General features: G+C 27.9%; 1 protein-coding gene across 1 annotated transcript; it reads right to left on the minus strand.

Moving 5' to 3' along the window:
• Positions 1 to 766: 766 nt before the first annotated feature.
• LOC129963355 (oxygen-dependent choline dehydrogenase-like) lies at positions 767 to 25,504 on the minus strand. Its single transcript, XM_056077684.1, has 11 exons — positions 25,322 to 25,504; positions 18,565 to 18,767; positions 15,690 to 15,879; positions 12,753 to 12,884; positions 10,934 to 11,055; positions 8,904 to 9,074; positions 5,604 to 5,757; positions 5,142 to 5,305; positions 3,143 to 3,320; positions 2,384 to 2,609; positions 767 to 1,000 (listed from the first exon to the last, which is right to left on the minus strand). Exons 1-11 carry the CDS (start codon positions 25,449 to 25,451, stop codon positions 817 to 819), a joined length of 1,854 nt encoding a protein of 617 aa, XP_055933659.1. The 5' UTR covers positions 25,452 to 25,504; the 3' UTR covers positions 767 to 816.
• Between the last annotated feature and the right edge of the window lie 613 nt (positions 25,505 to 26,117).

The following is a 26,117-nucleotide window of genomic DNA, read 5'->3' on the forward strand; positions in this document are numbered from 1 at the left end:
GTAGATTTTCTTCAAATTAAAGAGCGAAAATATATTTGAAATTTAGGTGCATATTGAACCGCATCTTTATATGTTAGTCCTCTATTAGCACTATTCTGAAAGTGGAATCTTTTAATTCAGCATTTTATAACTAAGCCAGTTTATACAATATGATAATTTATTAATCTGTGTAAAATCTCTAGAAACATTTTTAATGTATTCAAAAACACTTTAACTAATTAAATCTTAAAAATGAAAAAAAAAAAAAATTGGCATTAAAATTTTTTACATGAGTTCTTATTAGAATAAAAATCAGCTTAACAATGAAATTAACATTGGTTTCTAAAAGATAATTGTGTAAATTCATGAAAATTTCTATGTGGAAAAAAGAGAAAAACAACGATGGATGGTTTTATAATTTAATATTAAGTAATACAAATTTGTTTAGGAAATATTAATTGTACATTTATTATGTTTCGACCAAACAGACTTGAAGCCAGATATGTCATAAGTAAATTATTTAGTTTCTTATAGATCATGTTTTTCAAAATTACTTTAACTAACATAAAATGATTTATGTCATATTAAAATGTTTCATTATACTGCGTAGGGTTAAATAAATAAACGTTTTTTCATACTTACTAAAAATTACTTTCTTTTATTACTTACTTTAAAAAAATACTTTCTTACTAAAAATTAATTCTTTTTTAAGAGAAAAAAGAACTAATTTTTAGTAAATAATAATCTCTGAATTTGATCAACAATTTAAAAAATATCTTTATTTCCCTTTTTAAAAAAAAAAAAATATAAAATAGCTTCTTAATGTTATTTTACTTTCTATAGATGCCTCTTTATTTTGGTATTGTCTCCCATGGTGCAGTTCTTTCTGTCAAGATTGTCATTTTTAATCATATCAGACATCTTTTCAGCTATCATGATGATGGGAGCATTCGTATTTCCAGAGGGAACAGTAGGCATGATGGATCCGTCCACTACACGAAGATTTTTGACGCCCTTTACCCTAAAAATGAAATAGTTCTTGAAAAAAATTTAATTTTTGGAAGATTGTTAGAAAATGTGCTATGTTTGTTTCCCTAACGTTACACTGATCCATAAGTATCTACATCTATGAATCCTTTAGTATCTACATCTATGAATCCTTTAGTATCTACATCTATGAATCCTTTAGTATCTACATCTATGAATTCTTTAGTATCTACATCTATGAATCCTTTAGTATCTACATCTATGAATCCTTTAGTATCTACATCTATGAATCCTTTAGTATCTACATCTATGAATCCTTTAGTATCTACATCTATGAATCCTTAAGTATCTACATCTATGAATCCTTAAGTATCTAAATCTATGATTCCGAAATTTTTTCAAGACTATTAATGATATCGTAATTAAAAGAAATAATTTCAAAAGTTTTTGATAAGGAAAATTTTGGCATCGGTTGACTAAAATGCAGGTAAAAAATTGCATTGTAAATTTGTTGTTCCACGAATTAGCAATGATAGTAGCAGGTAGAAATAATCTATAAGCAGGATGAAGAACTACCACATATAAACACTACAGGCAAAGGAGAGTTTTGCCATCGTTTTAAAGATGAAAGAATCAATTCACGAGTCGTATTTTTTCGTATATTATCAATTTGCTTTTTTTCTCCCTCCTGTGGTTATCAGAATCTAAGAACTTTCTTGGTGGACTTGAACTTGACAACATTTAAGAGTATTCATCATGATATGCTAAGTTAGGCAGGGAAACAACTTAAAATATTGAGTACAATATGTAGTTAGCGAAAATGGCTGTTACGTTAAAAGAGTGTTCTTTCTAGAGAAAGGAATTAAGTTCTATGCTGCGTTAAAAATTAATTTTTATTATTTTTTTATGTATGTTTGTTACTTTATAACGTAGTTTTGAATTAGAATTTTGAAATTTTGCCAATGCTTCATTTTCTTCAGTTGACAACTTTTGAAACTCGCTTCTTTAACGACGGATTTTTTTCGTCTATGTTGGCATTGATTTATTTTCCTATTAGATTCTATTCCGATTGACAGATTATTCTATTAATAGCTCTGTGTTATGACAAGTTAAAGAAAATGTACCCTGCATAAGAATACATCAAAGACAAATCAAGTTTTTAATATGTAGAAAGTCATTAAATGCCTAATCACAAGCGTTTTGATGTAATTTACTTGTACCCTCAGGCAAAAGAAAGAAGTTAAAGAAGAGAATATAGCCAGTGAGTTTCTTTTAAAGCTCGTATCTGTCTTATCTGCTTTTAAATAATGCTATATGTGATAGCATGTTCAGTATAGAAACCTCAATTTTCTTATACTAATTCTTATTTTTAGATGTTAGTAATATGGATGAGAATGCTCTTTTGATTAAACTTTACTTTAATTCGGGATCCACAACAGTTGTCTCGTCATTGGCATCGCCCATTTTGCAAGTTCCAGAAGGATGATAGACGTTGAAGGGGTAATCACTGGCGACGCATCTGAGGTAGTCGTCAGAATAAATTTCGTACTTCTCACAACCAGGCACCTTAATTGTGAACATCTCAGCTCCTATTTTCTTAAAAGCAGTTGTATTTGTCACGAGGTTTATGCATTGCTTCATAACTGAAACGAACAATAAAATTTTATTATTTATGATTGCTTTAAGCTTATCAGATCATGATAAATATCAGTATTATTAGAAAAGAAATAATTTAGCTAAAATGAAAGTTATAAAATGTACAATAGATTTAAATAATTAAGATTAGATTATATACAAATTAAAATTTTAAAATTAAACAATTAAAGATTACGAACAAATTCAGATTTTAAAGATTAGAAAGACAAAACCGAATTAGCTGAGTTTTTAATGAATTAGCACCAATTCGAAATGATTGCCACTATTTCTTTAAGAATAAAAAAAAATTCTTACTAATTAAATTATAATTTTTTGAAACTTTTAAAGAAACTTGTAAATTGATAAAATGGAAATTTATTTTTCTCTTGTAACAATAAATACTTAAAAAAGATTTGCCTAAATTATAATTTTAATTTTTTTTTGCATAAATTAAAGTTAATAATAAATGAAATAATTTCTTTGCTCAGAAATATTTAGAAAGAGTAGAAATTTCAAAATGTTTGATATCAAAATAACTCACTATCAACCACTTTATCGAGATCTTCTTTGTGCTCAAACAGATTAAAATCAATCAAAGGATATTCATGCGGATTGTCTGACTTTAGTCGAACAGTTCCTCTGCTTTTAGGTCTCAGAAGAACAGGGAAGAATGTGAAACTATTCCTTCCAAGGTAAGGTTTGTATACTTTATCATATACCTACAAAATCCGAAAACAAGAATGTTTAAAATTTGTACAGGGAGATTCAAAATTCAGTATACAAATTGTTAAGAAGGGTATAAATCACAAAAATGCAGCAGCATCACACAGAAACATATGATCCTAAATCACATGAATAATCTAGATGGTGCATAAATATACTGAAATGATTATTATGTGTTTGCAAGAAAATTATGTATTTTGCAATGCAGTGTACCGCACAAATGCATTTACATTAAAAAAAAACCCTTAAAATTTAACATGTATAAATTGTTTTAATTCTCTCTCTCTCTGATTTTACGATCATGGGGCAAACTTGGAGGGGTATGTGAACGTTCTAAAACAGGTATTTTTTGTACATAAATGTAAAGTCTAAAGTAAAGTTTTAAGACACGAACCGAAAAATGATACGAGTGCAAAGAGACCAAAATTGACCAATGATACAAGGTAAAAGAGACTAAAACTTTTCCCTTCACCGGTTTTACAATGAGATTTTGATAGGGATTTCGACAAGGAAATTCAGGAAATTCATTCGATTGACAAGGAAATTCAGGTAGAGGAGGTGTAGGAAAATGTAGGTCTTTACGTATAATCTTAGGAAAGGGGAATTTAGGAATTACTTACTATATACTTATATAATGCTTACATTATGGATTTTTATCCCTTCGTTCAGAGCATGAGAATCTGCTGAATTCAGCAGTTTTACAGAGCGCGCGCAGACTTACATAAAAAAAAAAAAAGTGGAAATTGGATCAGGAGGACATTTTAAAATGAAGTTAATATCGGTTGAATTAAGATAAAAGGAAATTAAGATTTAGATTATATTAAGAGATATCATTACATATATCTATACTACTATTATAAATGTGAAAGTTTGGATGGATGGATGGATGTTTGTTAGCCAATCACACCAGAATGGCTGAACAGAATTGGATGAAATTTAGCTGTGAGATAGATTATAATCTGGAATAGGACATAGGCTCTATTTATTCCGTTTAATTGAGTGGTTAATTGTTTATTAATTAAAAACTAACTTTCCCGCCAAAAATTGACAAATGAGTCAAGCTTCAGGATTGATTTTTTTCCCCCACGCCAATGAGATTAAGCTTAACATGATTTTTACTATTATTTCAAACGATTCTGCTTATTTTCTTAGTGTTCGATACATTTAAAATTAAACATTGTTAATGAATCGATCCTTCGGATTCATTCTGAAGTACTGAAGAAGTGAATTAAAATAAAATAGAATGAAGGAAATTAAAAATTTATAATCTATATTGCGTCACCCCAAATGGCGTAGAAAATTCATGCATTTGTGTTGCTCCAATCGGCGTTGAAAATTCACGCATGCGCAGTTGTAACAAAAGATAAAGCCATTGATACTATAAATTCCAATCTATTTCCAAGCTTATGATGAAGTCGCGGGTAAAAGATAGTATATAATATTCATAAAACATTAACGAAAGTTTGCTTTTAATTTTTTTTTTTTTTTTTTTTTTGCCGATTAATTTTTTTTTCTGCTCCCGCAATCTACTAGTGCCAGTTACTTAAACATTCGGTTTGAAGTTAACTGACAGGTTTTTCTGCTATCGTGTACATCATTGTGAATTGTTTCATGTGTAAGCCCTCATTAAATGATTAGAATAGAAGAGTACAGTGCTGCTGGGCATCCTACTTTTTTTCATCCAGTCGATGCTCCTAACAATGCTTTACTATTCTATTTTGTTTGTTCTAATTTTTCCTTCCTTCCTAACTGCTTGAAGGTCGAAATTCTAACAACAGTTTGTTATGAAACAAAGCTGTGATTTGTTAAATCCTTACCACATCAGGCATTCCAACGCTTAATCTGAAGGCTTGAGTATAATCAGTTGCTGGTGAACCAGAAACTAAATGAATTTCTACGTCAGGCCAATCCAGTTTCGGATCATTGTACTTAGTATTGAGAAAAGCCATTCCTTCGACGCCAGAGAGACTTGTGTCTGGGCCTATAATATTAAATTAGTCAGCTAAGAAATGAGAATAGCAATTTATATTTTTCCATTAAAACCTTTTTTAGTGAAGTAATAATGTTCAATTATTTCTTATTTACATACAAGGGGCCCAGAATTTTTTAAAATTCCACTCTTAAATCTCGAAGATATTTCAATTGCTTTTCGGAATGCCAATGATATTAATAAGTAATTACACTTGCTTCTCTTTGAATAAGTAATTGTTCTTTAATAACTTTAGTCTAGACGTGCTCTCTAGAATATTTTAAATACAGGAATGTTAATGACTTATTACCTGTTCCATGTAGTATATATTTTATTAAACTGCTAGGCAAGATACCCTCCAGTAAAAAGATAGGCTCTGCGTTTTTGGCTTCAAAATTCAGCATTACATTTCCAACATGATCTTGCAAGTTATTACCAACTGGTAGATCAGCAATAACTTTGATCTGAAAAAGTTGATAAAAAAATCGGTTTTAATCAAAAAATTTTTGCTTTGTAACTGAGTTTGGTAAGTCTACAACTGATTGGAAAGAAAATTATTTCTCCATTTAATATAATGGGTATTGTTGTTCGAATTTACTTGCAATTTCCATTATTCTGTACAATAGTTTTCAAGAAGGCTGTGAAATATTGTAAAATTTCTGTAACTACCTCACTACATAGTAATCACTTCTCCCAATGGTACTTCGATTCGGTTTAGCTCATAGACGTATTGTTAAAATAGCCGTTGGAAATATAATTCTAACATCTTCTGAGCGGCAGATGAGGTTACCTGTTCAATTTGAATAACATTTTTTTCTACATGAACTCACTCTTTAACACGTTTATTACTAAGTGACTCTAATGATTTTCACATACTTTTCGGTTAACTCACATTTGTCTAATTAACCCTTTAAAGGGCCATTTTTTTCCAGTCATATTATATTAAAATGTTTTTAGGCTTGAAATTAGAATAGGAAAAAGGATTCATTTAGCTTATTAGATAAATTTACTTTGATTAATTAATTAATTTGGTTAATTAATAATTAAGAAACAAATCAAGACACATCATTTTGATTGAGATAAAGAACTGAAGCATCTAAATTTCTGTCTTTCTAAAAAAATTTGTTAGAACTTATGCCAACCTACAAAATTTCATACAAAGATTGATAAATTTGGTGGGAAGTATACTTCCCACGGCCCTAGAAAGCGTAAAATGATCTTTTCTACTACAGACAGTAATGAGTTAGCAAAAAAGGGGGATAAGGATTCGAATCACAAGCGTAACTAGTGACAGCGAAAAATTTTAATAAAGTGATTTTGAAAAATGGAGGAAAAAACATATTCGAAAGAACAATATTAGAAGGAAATTAACCATCCCTATCCGAATATGGAAACTAAAAGTAATTGACTTTTATTGAATCGAAAAATTGGAGTAGCTATGGTTAATCAATAAAAATCTTCCAGCCATTTTCGGTACAAATGCAGTTTCTTAACTCTGAATGATATTCAGGAACATTTTGCTGTATCTTGTCGGCAGTACAGAAATGTTGCCTTAGTATTAGTAAATAATGCATTAGAGAATGCAAATAAGAATAATCATTTATCATAAGCTCAACTGACTTTAAAAAAAGATAATATTATGGTTATTTTATCTGAAACGACCGATAAACTAATTAGGAATTTACAAATTTATTTGAAAAAACGAAGCTGAAAAAAATTGAGGTACCCAAGAAATATAAATTGTTTTTTCTTTTAAAGAAATTTAGAAATCATCGATAAGAGTGGTTTTTCATTTGATAAGATTTAACTTTTTTTCAAGAATAAACAGATGAGGTTTCATGTAATAATTATACTACCTTCAAAAAAACAAACTTCTCTAAGACGCGCCAAGTTCTTAGAACTTCTAATTATTTTTTGGTTGATAATTTCAGAAAAGTTAAATACTGTAATTTCATTTAATCGGAAACAAAAGTGAACAAAATATCGATGGATTTTATTTCGAATACTTCTTTTATTGCTCTTAAAATTTTCTTTCAGCTTTCAAAGCATTGTTTAGAAAATGTCGAATAATTTCCAATTTTAACACAATTTTGAACATCAATTAAAATGTTTTTGCAATAAAATTAAAATTTTCTTTTTATTAATTTATTTTGCATCTTCTTTACACAATTTTATTGAATGATTTTATCTTTCAAAAATGAAAGACTTAACAGTTGACAGCTATTCTGAACAGTCGATTTTGTCTAGAACATAAGGTAGAGAAGTCTCAATGCAATTGCAATTAATCAAAAGCAGAAGAAGCTAAGCAGTGAAGACTTTATTTCTAGGTTTCTTTTCGTTTACTTCATTTTTAACTATCTAATCATATTTTGAAAAATGGCTAATAATTATCATTCTTATCATATTTTTTGGACAGTATTTAAAAGTATCCTTTTATTTAGGATTAAGTTTAAAATTCAGTTACTTATAAATTTAATTAAAATTTTTATGGTATCAGTGTTTTCATCTATCACTTTAAAACAAAAAGTAATCCATCCTATCTTATTGAATTATTATTCTATAATTATTAGCATGAATTTTAATAAGCTGATTAAAATTATTTATCGTATAATTATGGAGTTTAATTAATAATTCATATATATAAGAAAATTTTGTACTTAATAATTTTTGCAACAAGAGATTCTTAAAATTCCAGTGAACTGTTGGAAATTTTATTAGAACATGTTTGAGTTTGGAAAATTTACAATTCAATTCATTATTCATTTTTCAAGTAAATCCGATCGTTATATCGAAATCAATTTTGAAATGTCTATTAAATTTATTTCAATACTAAACGAAATGCATTATTACATTTAGCTCGAATCCGAGTAACATAAGATTTTCATGTAAAGTCAACGGAAGAACATTCATTCTTAATTTCATTTTCTTTTTTTCTTTTCAGTCGAAATTCAAACATATTTTTTTCAATATCACAAAATAAATTTGCATCTTTTTTACTTTAATTTCTTGAGAAATGAATGTTCTTGTTTAATCGCTCGATTAATTTAATATAATATTTACTATGAAGTACTCAGTGGGTTTGCACTGAATGCTTAATTTACGAGTTTTACTCTATAAATTTATCTATGAATTAAAATTGTAATCATTTATCTATATCAAAGAAGATAAATGTCTCAAATATTTGGCGTTGCCTTTTCTTGCTGTCTAAATTCTCGCGTAACAAGAAATGGCAATTATCATAATCTTCTAAATTCTGCAAGAGGATTGAAAATAAACTAAGTATTTTTGCAGCCCTAAACAGCTTTTTTCATCCAATATGAGCATTTATATCAGATATGAAAAAGAATTTCATCAAATGTTTTACAAAAAGATTTTTTCTTCTGGTTAAAATTTCTATAGATGGTAATTTTTGTTAAGCGGCGTGATGCAACTTTACTTGCCAATTGGAAAAATAGAGGAAATGAAATGCGGTAGGAAAGATTTTCTTGTACATTTTCTTTATTTATATTTATATACATTTCTTTGTGTTTTATATTTATATGCTTTCATAAATCCTAATAAAAATTTAAAATTTCCTTTCTCTGTAAAGTGGCCACAGTGATTTACCTACCCCCAAATCCTCCAAATGTTCTTTTGGTCCAATTCCTGAAAGCATGAGAATCTGTGGAGAATTGATGGATCCTCCACTCAAGAGAACTTCTTTTCGGGCGCTTACGTCATAAACTTTACCACCTTTTTCAAATCGGACTCCGTAAGCCTCTTTATTTTCATTAATAAGAATCTAGTTCAAATAAATAAAATGTTTTAATAAAAATATTAAAATTGATTTGTACTAAATGATAAAGTAACAATAAATATAAATAAATATCATATCTAATAAAAGATCCGGATAATATTAAAAAAAATCTTAGTGGTAACTCAGTTGCTGAGTTAACGTTTCATTTAAAACTTATACAGGATAAAGCTGGTATCCTTAAACTGTTATAATACACAAGAAAGACAGCTCGGATGGCATCCAACTCTGCTTCTTTATATGTGAGTGTATGTCCATCAGAGAAATGATGCACTTTTCCTGAAACAGATCGGATCACTTGTTGAAAAATGCATCGAATCGAAGATGACCAGTCGAATTTCTAGCTACTATTAAAATCTTGTATAATTGTCATTAAATAATCATTACTATACAATGAACAATACTTTAAAATAGTTTCACAACTGGCTAAATCAATTGATACCAATTAAATTTAAATATTTCTTGAATTATCATTGGAATATTTTAGAAATCTTACTATTATATTGTTTGAGTCCTTCCGAATGTTTTATGTGATTTTTCAATTTGAATACATGTAAAAGCAACATTTATGAATTTTATCAATGCGAAATGCATAAAGATAATTAGAATTACGATTAAACCAGAATTGAGATTTCTATACGGAACAAGTTAGCATTTCTTTTTATTCTCATTTTATTCTTTGAATTTCTAACCTTCGTTTTTTTTTAATTTAAGGAAAAGAATTTTTCATTAATTTAATTTTATATGCCGCTTTTTCTGAAAAAATAATTAACGTCTCTATACTACGCTTAATTTCATGCTTTGATACAAAAAGACAATTGTCACATTTTGCAAGTTAAAAATGATAGGCAAAAGCAAATTTCATATTTGTTTTCCGCAGGTGAAATAGACTTAATATAAAAAGATCAACTGATTAGAAGTGACGGATTTGTTTTTTATCTATAAAATTAACAGATCATGAAATATTCTAGGTATCTTTTAATATCTTCAGGGGGAAAAAGGAATAAAAAAGAAACGACTTAAAAATCATATAACTTTAGATTTTTTTGGCATTCGCAAATGCATAAAAATTTCAATGTTAAAAAATAACTTTCAAAAAAATTACCAAGATCGAAATTCTTTTGATAATATTTTAAAAGAACTAACCCATGTGTAATTAATGCGGAAAGTTTTTAAACATCGAGTGTTTTCTTGCTGAGCAAAATTTATTTATTGTTGATTACATTATGATAATAATGTTAGATACACATTATCATCAATGTTAAAACCAAATTTCACCTTTACATCATCGGAATATCATATTGGATTCATGTCAAAACTACTTGTATCTTTAGCTCATTCATTTTTTAAGTTCTTCAGGTGTATTTCCTATTTTATGTAGTGAAAATATAAGCAATGATTTCACTGAAAATAAGATTGAATAAGTGATATTCTCTTAAATTATCTATCATAAATATATTTATATAGAATGCAAATTATAAAAAGAATTATTAGGTAGAAAGTATAAATTTATAACGAAAATATACAGTTATAATAAGTGCCGTTTAATTTGTGAATGGGTTCAAGTAGTTATAAAAGTAATGCATATACTCCGGGAAAACAGAATGCCTGACTCATTGAAACTATTTGCAGCTTCACTAATCGAAAATGCAGAGAACAATTCCACAGCTAATATATAAAAAAAGGCATTTTTTGAATCAAAAAATGATTTATTAATTTTGCCACTTTATAAATAAATACAATTTCATATGTACTTGCAGCCTACCTAGGAAAGAGCTCAAAAGTGGAAATTCAAAATTATGCTGTAAGGAATAGAGATTTTAGAGAGAAAGCTCTGAAACGCCTACCTTTTGAACAAAAGCTTTGTTGACAATATCCAAATTGTCTCTGTTCTCGGCAGGTATAAGGTAAGCTTTAGCAGTGCTACATCTCCTGCCTTGTCTTATTGTTCCTTGAACTTTTGCGAAACCTACAAAACAATTTCTAGCAATATTTTATTTTAAATTTTAAAAGAGAAAGATGTTTTTTTTAATTATATATATGCTCAACATATCTTGCATATATTTTGAATAATTTGTTATTATACTCATAATACATGGCTAAAAACCACAATTTCTGAATTATTCTCAGATTCTGCTTCAAAGAATACTCTAATAATGAAGCCCGACCTCTGTAAAATTTATACATTTTGATTTGAGTTTTGTGTGTAAAGAGTGTTGACCAAAATGGTAAATAATTTGACCTATGTGTAAGCAAAAATTAAACATTTTTAAAGCCATTAACCATTTTTTATATTGATCTTTTAAAATTTTGTGGGCGGAATGAAAATAAAATGGTATTTGCCGTAGAAAATTAATTATAGAGTCTCGCATATTGGTTTAATAGGTAGTTGTTTTTATACGCCTTTGAAATTTGTCAGCAGTCAATTACAAAAAAAAAAAAAAAAAAAAATGGTGAAAAGACAGCGGGAAACGAAGGAATGAAGCTCCTTATCTAAATTAACATTCACCAATTAGAGGAATGTCGGTAATAGCTAATCTAAATCGATCAAGAAATCGATTAGCAGCGAAAATTAAAACAATATTGATAATAACGAAGAAAGAATGCAGAACAAGAATGAATAAGTAAAAGATATGATGCAATCCAATTTGTTCTTTAAATGATCGAAATTCGCCCATTGAATGTTTCTAAGTGACGGATCATAAAGCAAAAGCTGTTTTTTTTTTCTCTCTTTTAAAATGATACTTGTGAAAAAATTTTGCAGCTGCGTTTTGGCGCTTGGTCAACTATTTCTTCATACCTAAGCCTGAATTTGCTGTCTTGGTTTCCAACGTTTTCTCTCGTTTGCTGTTTTTGGTTTGCCTTTATACTTTATACTATAATAAAGCTGGTTTAATAGATATTCTGTTTTTTTGTTTGAAATCTCTTATCCTAAAAACATGGACTGGTAATTTTCATAAATAAGGATGATCACAATAGTCAAGTTTTCAAACATGTTTTTATTTAATTAAGTTCTCAAAAATACTAAAAGCTATTTTTATAATTTTATTGCAATTTTTTTTTGAGGAAAATTTTTGTAACATTGTCCTTATCTGAGATAAGAAGCTGCCATTAAAGAATACAAGCTTTAAACAAGCTTTATAAAGTTCGATTTAACAATGCATAAATGCAAAAAAAAAGGAATATTTTTGGAAGAGATTTGTTTTTATGTTGATGATTAAAGATGAATAAGAATAACTACATCAGATTTATTTGAAAATATTGAACTATCTGATGTGTAATCTATTTTTCATTTCATCAAATCATTCAAAATGTAACACGTGCGCTGAATAATACTGATTATAGGACTTTCAATTAACAGAAATCCTAAATAAAGTGTTCAAAACTAATTTGATTTGCTTATATTAAAAGCGAATTAGAATCTAAAGGATATTTTAACAAATAAATATGTGTACCTATAGGTTAATATTAAAATATGTGATAGAAGCTTAGAAAATAATATCTGTTGAATAGAAATAGATTTTCATACTTTACAATATTATCCTGTAATTAAATAGATTAATTACAGGGTAATTAAAGAATAAGAAAGTAGTTAGTAGTTAATTAAAGAATAAGAAAATTTATTTTTTCCTGAAGGAGTTGTCATAAAGATTATTGTTTACTTACCTGCTTGTTTCTCTCCATTAATATCTATATATTCATAACCCACTTCTGGAGCTGCCGCTGCAAAAGTTTCTTTCAAGGTATTGGTTTCTGGTGGAGTGCCCACGGTTAAGTAGCCGTTTGTTGAATGATAGCCTGCGATGTAGATTTGTTACAATTAAATTTTCATATCATATTATTATTGTTTAACGGGTTCAAATAGAAGAATTTATATGATTACTGGCAGTTTAAGGTGTCCTACAGGGTAATTCAAAAATCATTAGACAATCTTGCCGACGTCCAGGCATAGGGGTAGAGCATCTTACCCGTGATCTGTTCGTCCCGGGTTCGGGCATGGTTGTTTTTCATCTGTGTTCTATCTGTGAGGTGTGTGAATGTGCCCCGCTGTAAAAAGGGGTTGTGCAAGCGAATATGTGTTTGTCATCTTCATATGAGCTAGAAATCAGACTTCTGCCCTCGGGTGCTCAGAGGTGTTTACCCTCAGAAGCTACTGCATCCCCTTTCCGTGGTAAAGCGGACACGACATCATCATCATCATTAGACAATCTTAAATTGTTTGTAGGGCAATGAAAAAGATTTATTTTATAATTGAGTGTAAGGTAGCTAATACAAAAGGCGAAAATTGCTGCAGCTTTTTGCCAGTTAATTATGCGTGGAAAAATTATGCTTAGCAGAAGAGAAAAGTCCACCGTAGTCTTATTAAAAATTGTGTATTATCAATTGCCCTTTGTACTCGAATGGTACCTCTCACACTCGCCATTCAAGACGGTGCATCATTTTAACGTTTTATTTATTTTTAATTTTGATTTTTAAAAAATACCTAAAGAATGGTACGAAGATGTAGATTAATTTTTCTGTAAAATTCAACGTAAAACTATAATAAATATTTTTTTTCCCAGCAATAAGCAAGTCCTTGTGTTATCTGAATAATTTTGCATCGAATTATTTTTCTGTGTGTAAAGGATTAATTATGTGCTAGAAAAGAATGCATTGGATAAAGTAACAATACAGATTACGAAATAAAAATTTACAAAGGTATAACTAATATAAAGGTATATATGAAAGGTATAACTCGATAGGTTCGCAGAATGAATAATTGTATTATTGCTGTATAATGAATTTGTATCTCATTAGATATGTGTCATGCATTTTATAGTGTCTCCCTTTAATTAATTGCTGGCAAATAGTACCCGCAGAGCTGCTGATTAATTTTGTGACTTCTGTTCTACTAAGAAACTATTTGATTCAGTGCGGATGACATTCTTTTAAGTTTTTCTATAGAGTTTGTAATCTCCGTTATTTAGATAATATAATATTAATTATTTCGGGGTTTTTATATTTGTGAATCAATTTAATATCGTAAATATCAAAGTAAGAATAAAAACAATTGATTATACCTCATTTGTAGAAGTTATGACCATATGTGCAACGCCAAATATTTTTCTATGTCAAAATAGTAATAGAACTCATAGAAGAAGATATGGATGCTTTCTGAGCTGAGGATCTTTGATTTATGTTAAAAGTGACTCTCCATTAGTGTTACAAAGATATACCTCCATTAGAGGTAAGGCATATCTTTCTCAGTTATCTGACTTTCTCATGAGTTATTAGCACGGATTTGCAGATTCTTAATATTATGTTCCTTCTCATATTAAAAAAATTGTTAACAATTATATTAGTTATTTAGAATTTGCCTTTTCCTAAAAATTGTAATTTAGTGATTAATTTTTAATTAATTATCCATATTTGTTTCCAATGCTTGGTAGTAAAAGACCACAAAAAGCTCATTTATAGCATTCCCAAAGAGAATATTTTCAAAATTTTAAACTTAAAAACATTTATTTAAAAGCATAAATAATCCAGTTTTTAGTTCATGTGACTAGTGATTAAGAACACATTAAATTGATTTATAGAGTTAAAATATCCCCAATTTTAACGAATTTTGCAATTTTATTGCACAATTTTATCTTAAAAAAATAAAATTATCTTTTTATATATTGTAAAGTTTAATAGTTAGGCTGTCTAATAGAAATTTCCATAAATATGCTTATGTTGCTAACATTGTATTTTTCCTTGGAGATATTAATTTTCTGCAAATCCTAAAAGGAGAACTATAAGAAAAATAAAAAGATTGATTTAAAAATTTAGCATATGAGCTGTTAGAAAAGATGACAAAGCCAGAATATCAAAATGCATCATCTGTCACTACAATCTAGATAATATACGAAAGCGCAGAAATAGCATAGCTCTGTAACTGTAGAAGGATTAACTATTATCTGTTTCGCTGTATTTTATACTTGGACTCACTTATAATTTTTAAAACAAGCATCAGTAATTTCAAAACATTCTCAATATCTTCACATTAGAGGAGCCTGAATAATCTAATCAGTACAAAAATACGTATCAATTAGCGAGCATTTGCAATTGAGATTAAGATTGTTATAATGAGTTAAGTTAAAGAATCATTATCAGAGAAAGTTTTTAGACTAAGACATCTTCGGTTCCAGCACAAAAAGAGATCGAGCGTAGATAAATTGGTCTGACTCTCATTTCTGCTAAATAGCTTCCTCTTGTGTTCCATTTATATTTTCCTATGCGATTTTGGTTTGCATTATATTTTGCACATCCTGTAAATACTTTTAAATTTGATACCATTCTGATTAATAAAATAGAATTTAGTGTAAACCTTATAAGCGCAAGGTATTGTTACATGTTCTGAATGTCGACAAGATATCAACAATGTTTCTCGACATTTTGAGCTGACAGGAAATGTATATTTTCTTTCGTATCCTCATATCCAGTGATTAAATAATTATGACTATACTAAACAATGGATAGAGAAATGCGACAATTAATTAATTCCTTAGAGAAGCTCAAAACTTTTGTTTCATTACTCATACGCAGAGCAATCATTTCTAAGTTGTAAAGCGCACCACCCACCATTGTTTGCTATTTGAGGTGAAGTATTATTTTCTGCTTTCAGAAAATATGGATAGACATCTTTCCATGACCAGCCTGTTGCTCCATTTTCAGCCCATTGATTGTAATCTCTCTTATTACCTCTCACGTATAACATGCAGTTGAGGAGGCTAGAACCACCTAGACCTTTTCCTCTGGGTATTGGGAATTGCTGTAAATGACAAATATAGAATTAATTTACTATTAAATTCGTATTTTTATCATAGATTGTACATTAACCTTGATTAAACCATTTCTGTTAATATTTTGTATTAATTATCCATAAAAAATTTTTATCCTGTTATCCATAAAAATTCCCCATCTTTGTTTGATATGTTGTAAAAAGATAAAGTTAATAAATATTGAAAACTTATACATTTTAGTTTGAAAGAAAAGTAATTATAATTGTTTATAAACTAATTATACAGTTTTAATTTTGTTTGTTTTTGCTCCACTTAGCTATGTCATCTTGTTTTCTGAAATTAGAATTTTATATATCCTTTTAAGGCAGTAATGATCCTTATTGATTTTACTTTTAAGAATGGAAACTTGGGTATTAAGAAGCATGGAATTTCAATTTCAATGAATATTTTAAAAATAACAAATATTTCAAATTCTTTATTGCACAATCAGTTTTAAAAGTATAAACTATATAATGGTTTCTTATTTATTTTCTTTGAAAATTTTTATCGTCCATACTTCCAAAACTTGATTTTAAATAATCTGTTACAATTGAAACAACATTTCGTGGATGCAGTTGCTTATTTAAATTATTTTAAATCTAGGAAAATGTTTCTGTAATGAAAAATTAAGGCTTTTCCATCGATAGCAAGGAAAAATAGAATGTTGATTATAACTGAACATAAGTAGAACTACTTATGGAACATATATATTTTTTTAATTTAAGAATTTACTTTTCATCCAAATGAATACATTCTGATTAGACAGCATTATTAAATAGGATAATGAAGGTAGTGTATTTTAGGATAATGAAGGTAGTGTATTTTAGGATAATGAAGGATAATGAAGGTAGTGTTGATAGTGTTAAATAGGATAATGAAGATAGTGTTGAAGGTTTCAGAAATATTTGGAAATTTATAGAATTTGTATGATTTTGTTTCTCTTTTATGAATTTGAGACGTTGTTTTGACGATATCATTCTACATTTACTATCAAATCGTCGCTTAAACCGGAACATTATTAATATTAATTTTCCATATATTACAGCAGGTTTAAAAAATTATTTCCCCCCAACTAGTAACGAATATGGCTGTATTTTTAAAAAAATACATTTTCATAGCAAGTATATAGAAGGCATATATTTATATCAAATGCGAATAAATAATTTACCATATTCATTATTTTTTGCGAAATATTCTATGAAATTAAGAAAATTGCTGTCGATGGTATTGCTTGCTTAAAAATAAAATGGGCAAAATTGGAATGATATCTGAATAGAATTTACCTTTTTGTTCGTAAAATTATTAATAAAGAGTATTTCAAAGAATTTAATAAACTTTCAACTAGTATTTAAGTGGAAAACCTGAATTATTGATTACTTATTTCCATGGTGGCAATTAACACAGGTAGTTAAACGAAAGCAACTGGCTGTATGGAATTCTTTTTTTAATTTCTTAGAAGAAAGAAAAATTAGCTTTCGGTGATGCCAATTTATCCGACCACATTTTTCTCAAATTTTCAATAATACTTTTAATAGTTTTAATTACTGTGTTTATACACATTAAAATTCAAGGTTATTACGTACAGTTTTTATGCGTGCATTTTCCTTATAATAAGAATGAAATTTAAAAATATATAATAAAAATGAAGGAATCGTGCCAAAAACATTATCATATTGGGATATTTTGGAAAAGAGAAAAAAATTCCTTTCAGTTTTTTATTTGAAAAAATTAATAGCAATGTATGAAAAAGTAATAATAGATTTCATAAAATATAAAAGATTACGAACCTGGTATTACTCTCAAAGGGCACATTAAAAAAGCAAATCAATTTTTTTTATAAAAATATTTAATTCTAAATTTCTTTTGATACCTTAGAATTTTCTGACAAAGATTTTAAGCAGAAGATTGAAAGTAGAGTTATAATTTTATTTTGCATAAATATGCCTTGCAGCTTTGTGCGCACGTCATAATTGCTATAATTAAGAATAATGTTGTTAACAATAAAATATTTTCGGCTTTAGCATGCTTTTAATAATTATAATTAATTTAAATGAATATAAAAATATGTAATATCTATATTGGTAATATCAAATGAAAAATAAAAAATCAAATTTGAAAATCATATTTTATAATATATTAATGTGTAGCTAATGTTATTTTATCAGAAATTTAAGGATAAAATCAAAACATTAATTTTGGTGCTCTGGTATATAAAGGCAATTGGAACTTTAATTAAAATTCTAATATAATTTAATTCTTATTGAATATTTATCAATTTTTTTTCTTTTGATAATTGTTGTTTCCTTACCACCACAACTGTATATTTTTTTCTCCTTTTGATTTTTTTATAAAATAATTTCTTCTTTTTATTAAACTAGTAAAATTGTGTTTTTATTTCCTTTAATTTTCCAGTTCTTTAGATAATTTATTGTTATAAATATTAAGGATTTTTTTTTCAGATTTACTTCCAAAACTTAATTATTGAAATAAATTAACTATTTATTTCTAAAATATTGAGCATTTTACTGTCAATAGGGGGATTTAAAATGTCCAAAAATTCTGGAAGTGACTATAAAACTGATTCAAATATTATCTCATTAAAAAGGAAATTAATGAAGTTAAAATGAAACGGTATAAAATGGGCTTAAAAACATTTTTATATTAATGAAAAATACCCTGTTTGGATATCCACCTCCGGCTCTTTTCTGTGGTGCTGATAAGTACTGCCAGTCATAATCCGTCATCTGGCCTAGAAAAGCAGCTGCTGGTATTTCTGTTACGGAGCCTACATGACCACCGGCCTCCAGCAATAAAACTTTCACACAAGGATCTTCAGATAGACGAGAAGCAAGTACTGAACCAGCAGATCCGGCACCAACTAAGGAACAAAAACCGATAGGAAAATTAAAAAACGACTTTGATTCCGTTTTAATATTTTGTGTGAGTTTCTTGATGCCTTTTTGCTTTCCGGTAAAGCAATTTTAAAATCATATACCAAATTGAATATTGTAATTGTCAAAATATTCTATTTAGATAAATTGCTCAATTTTTGTGTTTCATCCCTTTCTGAATTTATTTTTGGGATTATTTTTGCTTATATGTGAACCCTATTATACAACAACTCAATATGCAAGAAAGAATAAATTTATTACATGATTTTGACAAAAATTAATGATTTTTATCAAATTTTGGAATCTACTTGTGAGAAGATTTTCTGTCTTCCTGTATATGTGCATGTGATACTTCCATTTAAAATTTTCCACCAAAAGCTAAATAGATGACATTTTGTAAATGCTTTTATCATTAGACTTGAAAAATTTTATCAGTTTAAGTCAACCACCTTTAAAGGTGGACGTTTTGTCCATTTGTTTATATGTTTATATGATAATTTTAAAAATGCAACTAAGTACAAAATTCAAATTCAATGCGCGATATTAATAATCAAAATTTAGATATGTTCAAACAGAGAAATTCAACCTTATTGATTGTTATATCAGTCGAACTCATTGCTTCTTCCATTATTCAAATAATCATTTTATGTGTGTTTTAATGATGCTTTTCTCGTAAATTTACAAAAATTTCAAGTGTTCCAAAAACATTGAAACTTTGATTCCTTCTTTTTGTTTCAGTTGTCAATGTCAAATAATACTTTAGTGCTTTCGGAATATCTTTTGTTTATTGATAGTTTAATAATTCATCGTTTAAGTTGCTTTGATTATTAAGGTCTTATGCTTTTCCTTTGCTTAAATATATGGGCAATTTGTATCAGTTGTGTAGAGAAAATAGATTACATTCAATTATGGAGTAATTCTTATTCAATATTCTTATCAGTTGTGTTATGAAAATAGATTACTTTTAATTATGGAGTAATTCTTATTCAATACTCTTATCAAATTTTTAATTTAATCTATGAGTTTCCTTTAATTCTATTTGATATGGGTATTGACATAACTGTATTTATGATTTTTTAATTATCATAATATAAAAAATTCATAAATTGCTTAATTTTTTTTTATTTATCTTAATCGTAAAATTTCTCAATTTTTATTGTGTGCATATTATAAAATTCTTTCAATTCAATATTTCTCACTCAAAATTGCGGTATATATATTCTAATTTTAGATCCGTACTAGCAAAGCTGTTGTAGAATTCTCGGATAAGAGCAAAAGGGATCCCTACATAATTAATTTTATTATAAAATTCCTAAAGTTATAATGGGGGAAAAAAACCAAATTTTTTATCCAAAAATAAACATTGACGAAAATTAAGTAGGAAATGCAATTTTAAATAAAGAATGTTAAGAGGTTTTGAATTTATTTTAAAGATAAAAAGGTAGAAATTTTAAAGATGAAAGGATGAAAATGTTTTCCTGATCGAAATTGAGGATGCTTGCTTGCAAGTGAGTTAATTTATAAATATTCCAATGATGTGGAAATAAAAAAATAAAAAAAGAATTTGAGGAAAAAACAACTAAAAATACAAAAGAATGTTTAAAAATTTTTTTTTTTTTTTCCAATTTCAAATGCTCTTTCATTTTCTAATAATTCAGTTGTGCGAATTATGTTATATCTTTTATAATAACTTTGATACAATATAATTCCTTTGCAAGCGAGAAGTTAACAGACAATGCAGATAAAAATCAAACAAATTATAATTCATCATGTATGATGGCGCCAATTGCCACCCGCAAGGTTAAACGGGTTAATGATATTTTTTGTATTACAATTTTTTTTTTATTCATTTTATTAATTAGTATGCATTCAGTATGCTAATCTTTCTGAAACAGGTTTATTCTCTCATTTCTTCTATTTTGTTTCCAACTCATTAATATGGATAGTTTGAATAATTGTTTGCTTTACAAAATCAGTCATTGCTGCTTCAGTTATATTACAATGACAAAAAAATAATAAAGAAATTGCAATTGAAACAAATTTAATTGACATCTTTCGTTCCATTGCTGAATAACCAATTAAAATGAGTTTTGTATCTATATTCAAATATTTAAATCTAATATTTTTTAGAAAATGTTATCGAAAGTATCTATTACTATCCTGTGTGAATAGTTTAAAATTTAGGTACTCTTTTAAGTTCTTTTCACATGCATGATGTGCTTGAAATATTCAAATAAGGTAGTTCATTTGCATGATTAAAGAATATATTAATTGTATGAGACTGGTGAACGCGGCAGAGAACGAATTGAAGGCGGGAATAGAATTTTTAAAGGAAACATAGACTCTCAGCCCTCAACTTTCTACTCAAATAGAATTTTAATTCTGCCAGGTGAATTATTTTAATTTATTAATTAGATAGAGAACGAATTATTGTGCGTTGCTGTTCATTTGTTTGAATATATTTAAAGTAAATATTTTCAGAAATTTATTTTACATGGTTACGTAATATAATCTTTCTATATATATATAAATGAGACCTCAAAAACTAGTTTCTTAAAAAGAAGCCTTATCAGTAAAAAATATTCTGCAATTAAATTAGAATGAAAAAATAGATAATGAACAGTGCTGTTTTATTGATTGTAGAATTAATTTTTGCATTGCAGATTTTTATTTCTTGAATGTTTTTTTAGTATCTTGCAATGCTAGCAATTCCTAGTTTGGTTTTTTCTGTTATTACGAGTATGATTAAATTTTATAGGTTTGACGCACAAACGGTGAGAGGTTCTAAAAATTTTAAATTAATTCAGTTTGTTTCAATTTTTAAAAGTCAAGTGATCAGATGTCAGAAGCATTTGAAAGAGTTGAACGTCAAGAACTGTTCAAAATTATCCTCGGTATCGGAATCAAAGTCATTGCCCTATTTTGGATAAATAATATTCTTAAGGACAGAAAATTCTCTATGAAGTTTGATGGAGCATTACTGTTATTAGATGACTGCTCTGAATCATTCAAATTCTGAGAAGGAGTACCGCATGCCTCAGTCTTAAATTTCTTTCTATTTTTTCCATTCACCATTCACCTTCTTATTCCTTCTGATAGGAAAATCCCATACTATGTCTATAATATAGCTGTTTGGCCCTCGCGCAGAAACATTGCAGTGTAAGAAGGCTCTAAACACAATTGTTAAGGTCGTTGCTGAATAGGCCAGGGTTTTAAATTGACCATCAATTCAAATTGCTGCATCTTCTCTAATGTTAAGACTCCATAGCACTTTCAAAGTGAATATCGGGATCAAGGATTCACAAATGGAGGGGACTAACCTCCCTCCCTAAATATTTCGATATTACCTTGAATCCTGAATCTCGATTTACAAAGCATACTAAATATCTTGTGGACAGAGTGCTCAGAAAGTTAAATATTCTTAGAAAACTATGTGGTACCATATAGGACTCAAGATCACAAACTTTGAAAGGCACATACTGCATTGTTATTAAATAATTGCTTGAATATGCTGCACCAATTTGATGATTCCTATCTCTGTCAAGCTGAAACTGGATTTTATCCAACATAGAGACTCAAAAATTATAATTGGCGCAGTCTCTTCAGTCAACTATAAGGAAATTGAAAGACAAGACCCTACTTCCCTTAGAGAACAGGGAGTGGCAACCTGGGCATCAAGTTTATTAACAAGCTTTGTTGTAACAAAATAAATCATATCTCCATTGGGGATTTCAATGAAGGAATGATTCATCTAGGCGCAAAAGATCTTCGAATCACCAGCCAGATAAAGACATAAGAATAAATGTCCAAATGAAATCTTCACTAGAATTTCTTCTCATTCCAAGAATATCAAAGAAGAAAAATGGCATCGCAGCTCTAAATAAAGGACTCTAGGACAGAAAAAAAAGTTCCTTTATATTACAGAAAAGCTCTTGCAGGGGAATTTAGTAATCGCCTACCCCGATGAATCCCGAAGATAAATCATTCTACAAAGGAGATGCGGATTTTTTCTTTCCCTTTCCGGCTGGTAACAGATTAAAAACACAAAATTAATATATGTATGATTGCCTCTAATTTCATCAGTGAACTAACTATTAAGGAGACTTTCATTTTATGTTTAACAGACTCGCAAGCTATAGACTCTATGGAGGGTTTAGTGATCTTTTCAGATTCTAAATCTTCCTTGAAAGCTATCAAAAACAGATAGATTAACATCACTTCCATTATAAATGTGCCTATAGAGCGGCCACGCAGCGAAGGAAAATCATGTGTGCAACAATGGATACTTGTTTATGTAAACATTAAGGTAAACGAGTATGCTAATTCTTTGGTTAAAGATGCCAAACCTTGGTCAACCCAATAGTTCCATCACGCCTGCAGACGCAAACGTAGTGGCCAAGTGTAGACTTTTGATCCATTCTTTATCACAGACTTCGACTGCTCCAGAAACACAACATTGTCAATAGCTAGATTAAGATCAAATCACTATAAGGGTACGAAAATTCATCCGGGCAAAACAAGATCACGCATTCAATGTCAAACTGCTCCGAAGTCCAATTAACATAAAACTTTATTTTTTTTACTGCCTGCTTTCGCCTCAAATATTCTAAAACTCAGAATGGTACCACTCATAGATCCAATGCAGAAGATCCTGATAGCGTTGAAGCATCAAAATTGGCAGCCGCAGTTGTTCGAAACTTTCGGGGTAGTGAACTTGTTTTAAATTTTTCTTTCTTGTTTTTTAAAATTTTAGGGTTGTGGTGCTGCATTGTTTTAAGACTTTTAGTGTATTAAACTAATCCATGGACATGAGAAGAGCAATAATGAGATTGACTTTAAAACAATATGTAAAAATTAATACAGTTGTTATATTCCAAAAGAATCAAAAGAAAAATAAAAGCAACACATATCGCTCCAAAGTTTACTTAATTATTTATGCATGTTTAGAAAAATTTGTCTGAATCATTGTTTTCGACATTAACATTATAATGTTTACAAGTTAGATAATCTCTGTAAATTGCATTATGAGACATTTATGATGCAAAAATAGTTTAAAATGCCCTTCATGGCAAAGTTTTGGAATGAGAGCTGCTTCATTTAACATGTAGTTACTTTTCGAGTATTATATGCTAAATCAAGGTATTTGAAAGTTTTATTCTTTCAGAGATTAATCGAATTCAATGAATTCAATTGCGAACAAAAGTATTTTCATTTTTCAGCTATAAAAAAAAGCAAAAAAAAAAAAAAAAAAAACTTTTAAAAATCATTAATTTCAGTTATATTAATTTTATTTTCATACGGTATTTCTTAAATTGAATAAAATTTTGAAGTTATTTTTAAGAATATTTTCAACAATAGTTTTCATTGCTTTAAGTTTTTTCATACACACCCATCTTGGACAATATAATTTTTTTCTCTCTGTGACAACATTAAATATGTTTTCTGAATATATTTAAAATTTAAAAATAATTTAGATAAATCAAATTCAAAAATAATTTAGAATCAAATACAGATTAATGAACGGGGAATGTTTACATTTTAACTAAATAAATAACGTATTTACATGATGCTTTTTCTAGGCAGGTCTTCTTTTCGTTAATGAAAAAATTAAAAATTATCGGTCATAAAATTCATTGGCTAATGTAATAAAGCCTGAAAAATACAGGAAAGACGAATCAAGCCTGAATTCTCTAATTTGATTTACTTTTCTTCCATTTTTAAAATTAAATTTAATATAATTCAATAATTCAACTTACTGATTACGCTTCTGAATATATATCAAAATAATTTTAACAATTTTAATTTTGAAATATTAAGAGTTTTAATGATTTTAAATTTAAAATGTAAAATCAAAATTAATTTTTATAAATATGAATTTAACCATATTAAGTTGAAATTTTTTTAAAAAAAATCTGATATACTGTCAGTTTAAATGTTTTCATTATAAGGAAAGTTTTAAAAGTACTTAAAATCATCATATTTCTTTCTTTAAAGGCGGTTTTGAACCATAATAATGTACGTATGTAATGAGCATTTGAACTACATTTAAATACTCATTAATCTTAAGAAACACGACATTAAAAAAAAATGAAGATTTTCATTGATTCATCATTATTCTGCAAGTTTTTTTTCTGTCTGATTTGATTGATCGTAAACAAAAAGGAAAATCATCTAAAGGAAACTGGAAGTAAATTTCTAGTTGATAGCATCGTTCTTTTATTTTTCAAAAGTAAGTATTATGTTTAATTAGTCTGAAAAGCATAGAAAAAATTATAATAAAAAATTTAGAATGTTTTCTCGTTATTAAATATGACTGTTGCAAGGGTTATAATTCAAGTTATTTTTATATTTTAAGATTTTTGTTAATTAAAAAAATTGAAAACAAACAAAAAGCTTAAAATAAATTTATTAAGTGAAAATTTAAGAGAAAAATTATCTTTTTTGTCCATTTTATCTAATACAAAAATAAAAATTTAACATTCTATTCAAATAACTAATCGAATTTTATGTAAGACAAAATTAAAAAATAGATTCTACATACCAACAATATAATCGTATTCAGTATTAAAATTATTAGACACTTCCGGTTGATAAGCAATATGAGGAAGAAGATAGTAAAATATTCCTAACAGAAATCTGGCTATATCAGGCGCAAGTTTAGTGAAAAACATATTTCGAGATATTAATAGGAGTATATTTCAGAGAGAAGTCAGGTTCTCGCCGGTGCCAGGATCACTCAGATATGAAAACTTCAGGAAAATATAAAGGATCTGATCTGGAGTCTGACGTCACATGTGCAGTCATGAAAGGCAGGTGATTGCAAAACCGACGATCTATATTTGCATGCAGTTAATATCTATAATTTTACTTCCTTACAGTAAAATTTGATTATGTAATGACATTTAAGAGACTTTAAAATTCACAATTAAATTTTCCGAATGTTTTTACTCATAAAGTATTTCTAAAGAAGAATTTTTTTAGATATTTTTTTTTGGTGTATTAAATATTAGAAACTAATTTGTTTAAAAATATTTCTTGGGATTATGATAAAATAATACAAAAATATGAAGTACAGTAAACTAAATTAATATTTTATTTTATTTTATTATATTAATAAATAATTATATAATTTTTAATTCATAAAGGATTTTTTATTTCAGATATTTACTTTGACTTAATATCTATCTATAAAGCGTTGCTTTCAACGATTTCCGACTTTATATTTTTGCTTTGGTTCCAATATCTTTTGATAAAGAAAATATTGATTTCTAAGTTTGTGTTATAAATTGTATTTGAAAGAGACATTTAAAAAAATTATTGCTCATTTACATTTTTAG

The sequence above is a fragment of the Argiope bruennichi genome, chromosome 3, assembly GCF_947563725.1.
Source record: "Argiope bruennichi chromosome 3, qqArgBrue1.1, whole genome shotgun sequence".
NCBI classification, from domain to species: Eukaryota; Metazoa; Arthropoda; class Arachnida; order Araneae; family Araneidae; genus Argiope; species Argiope bruennichi.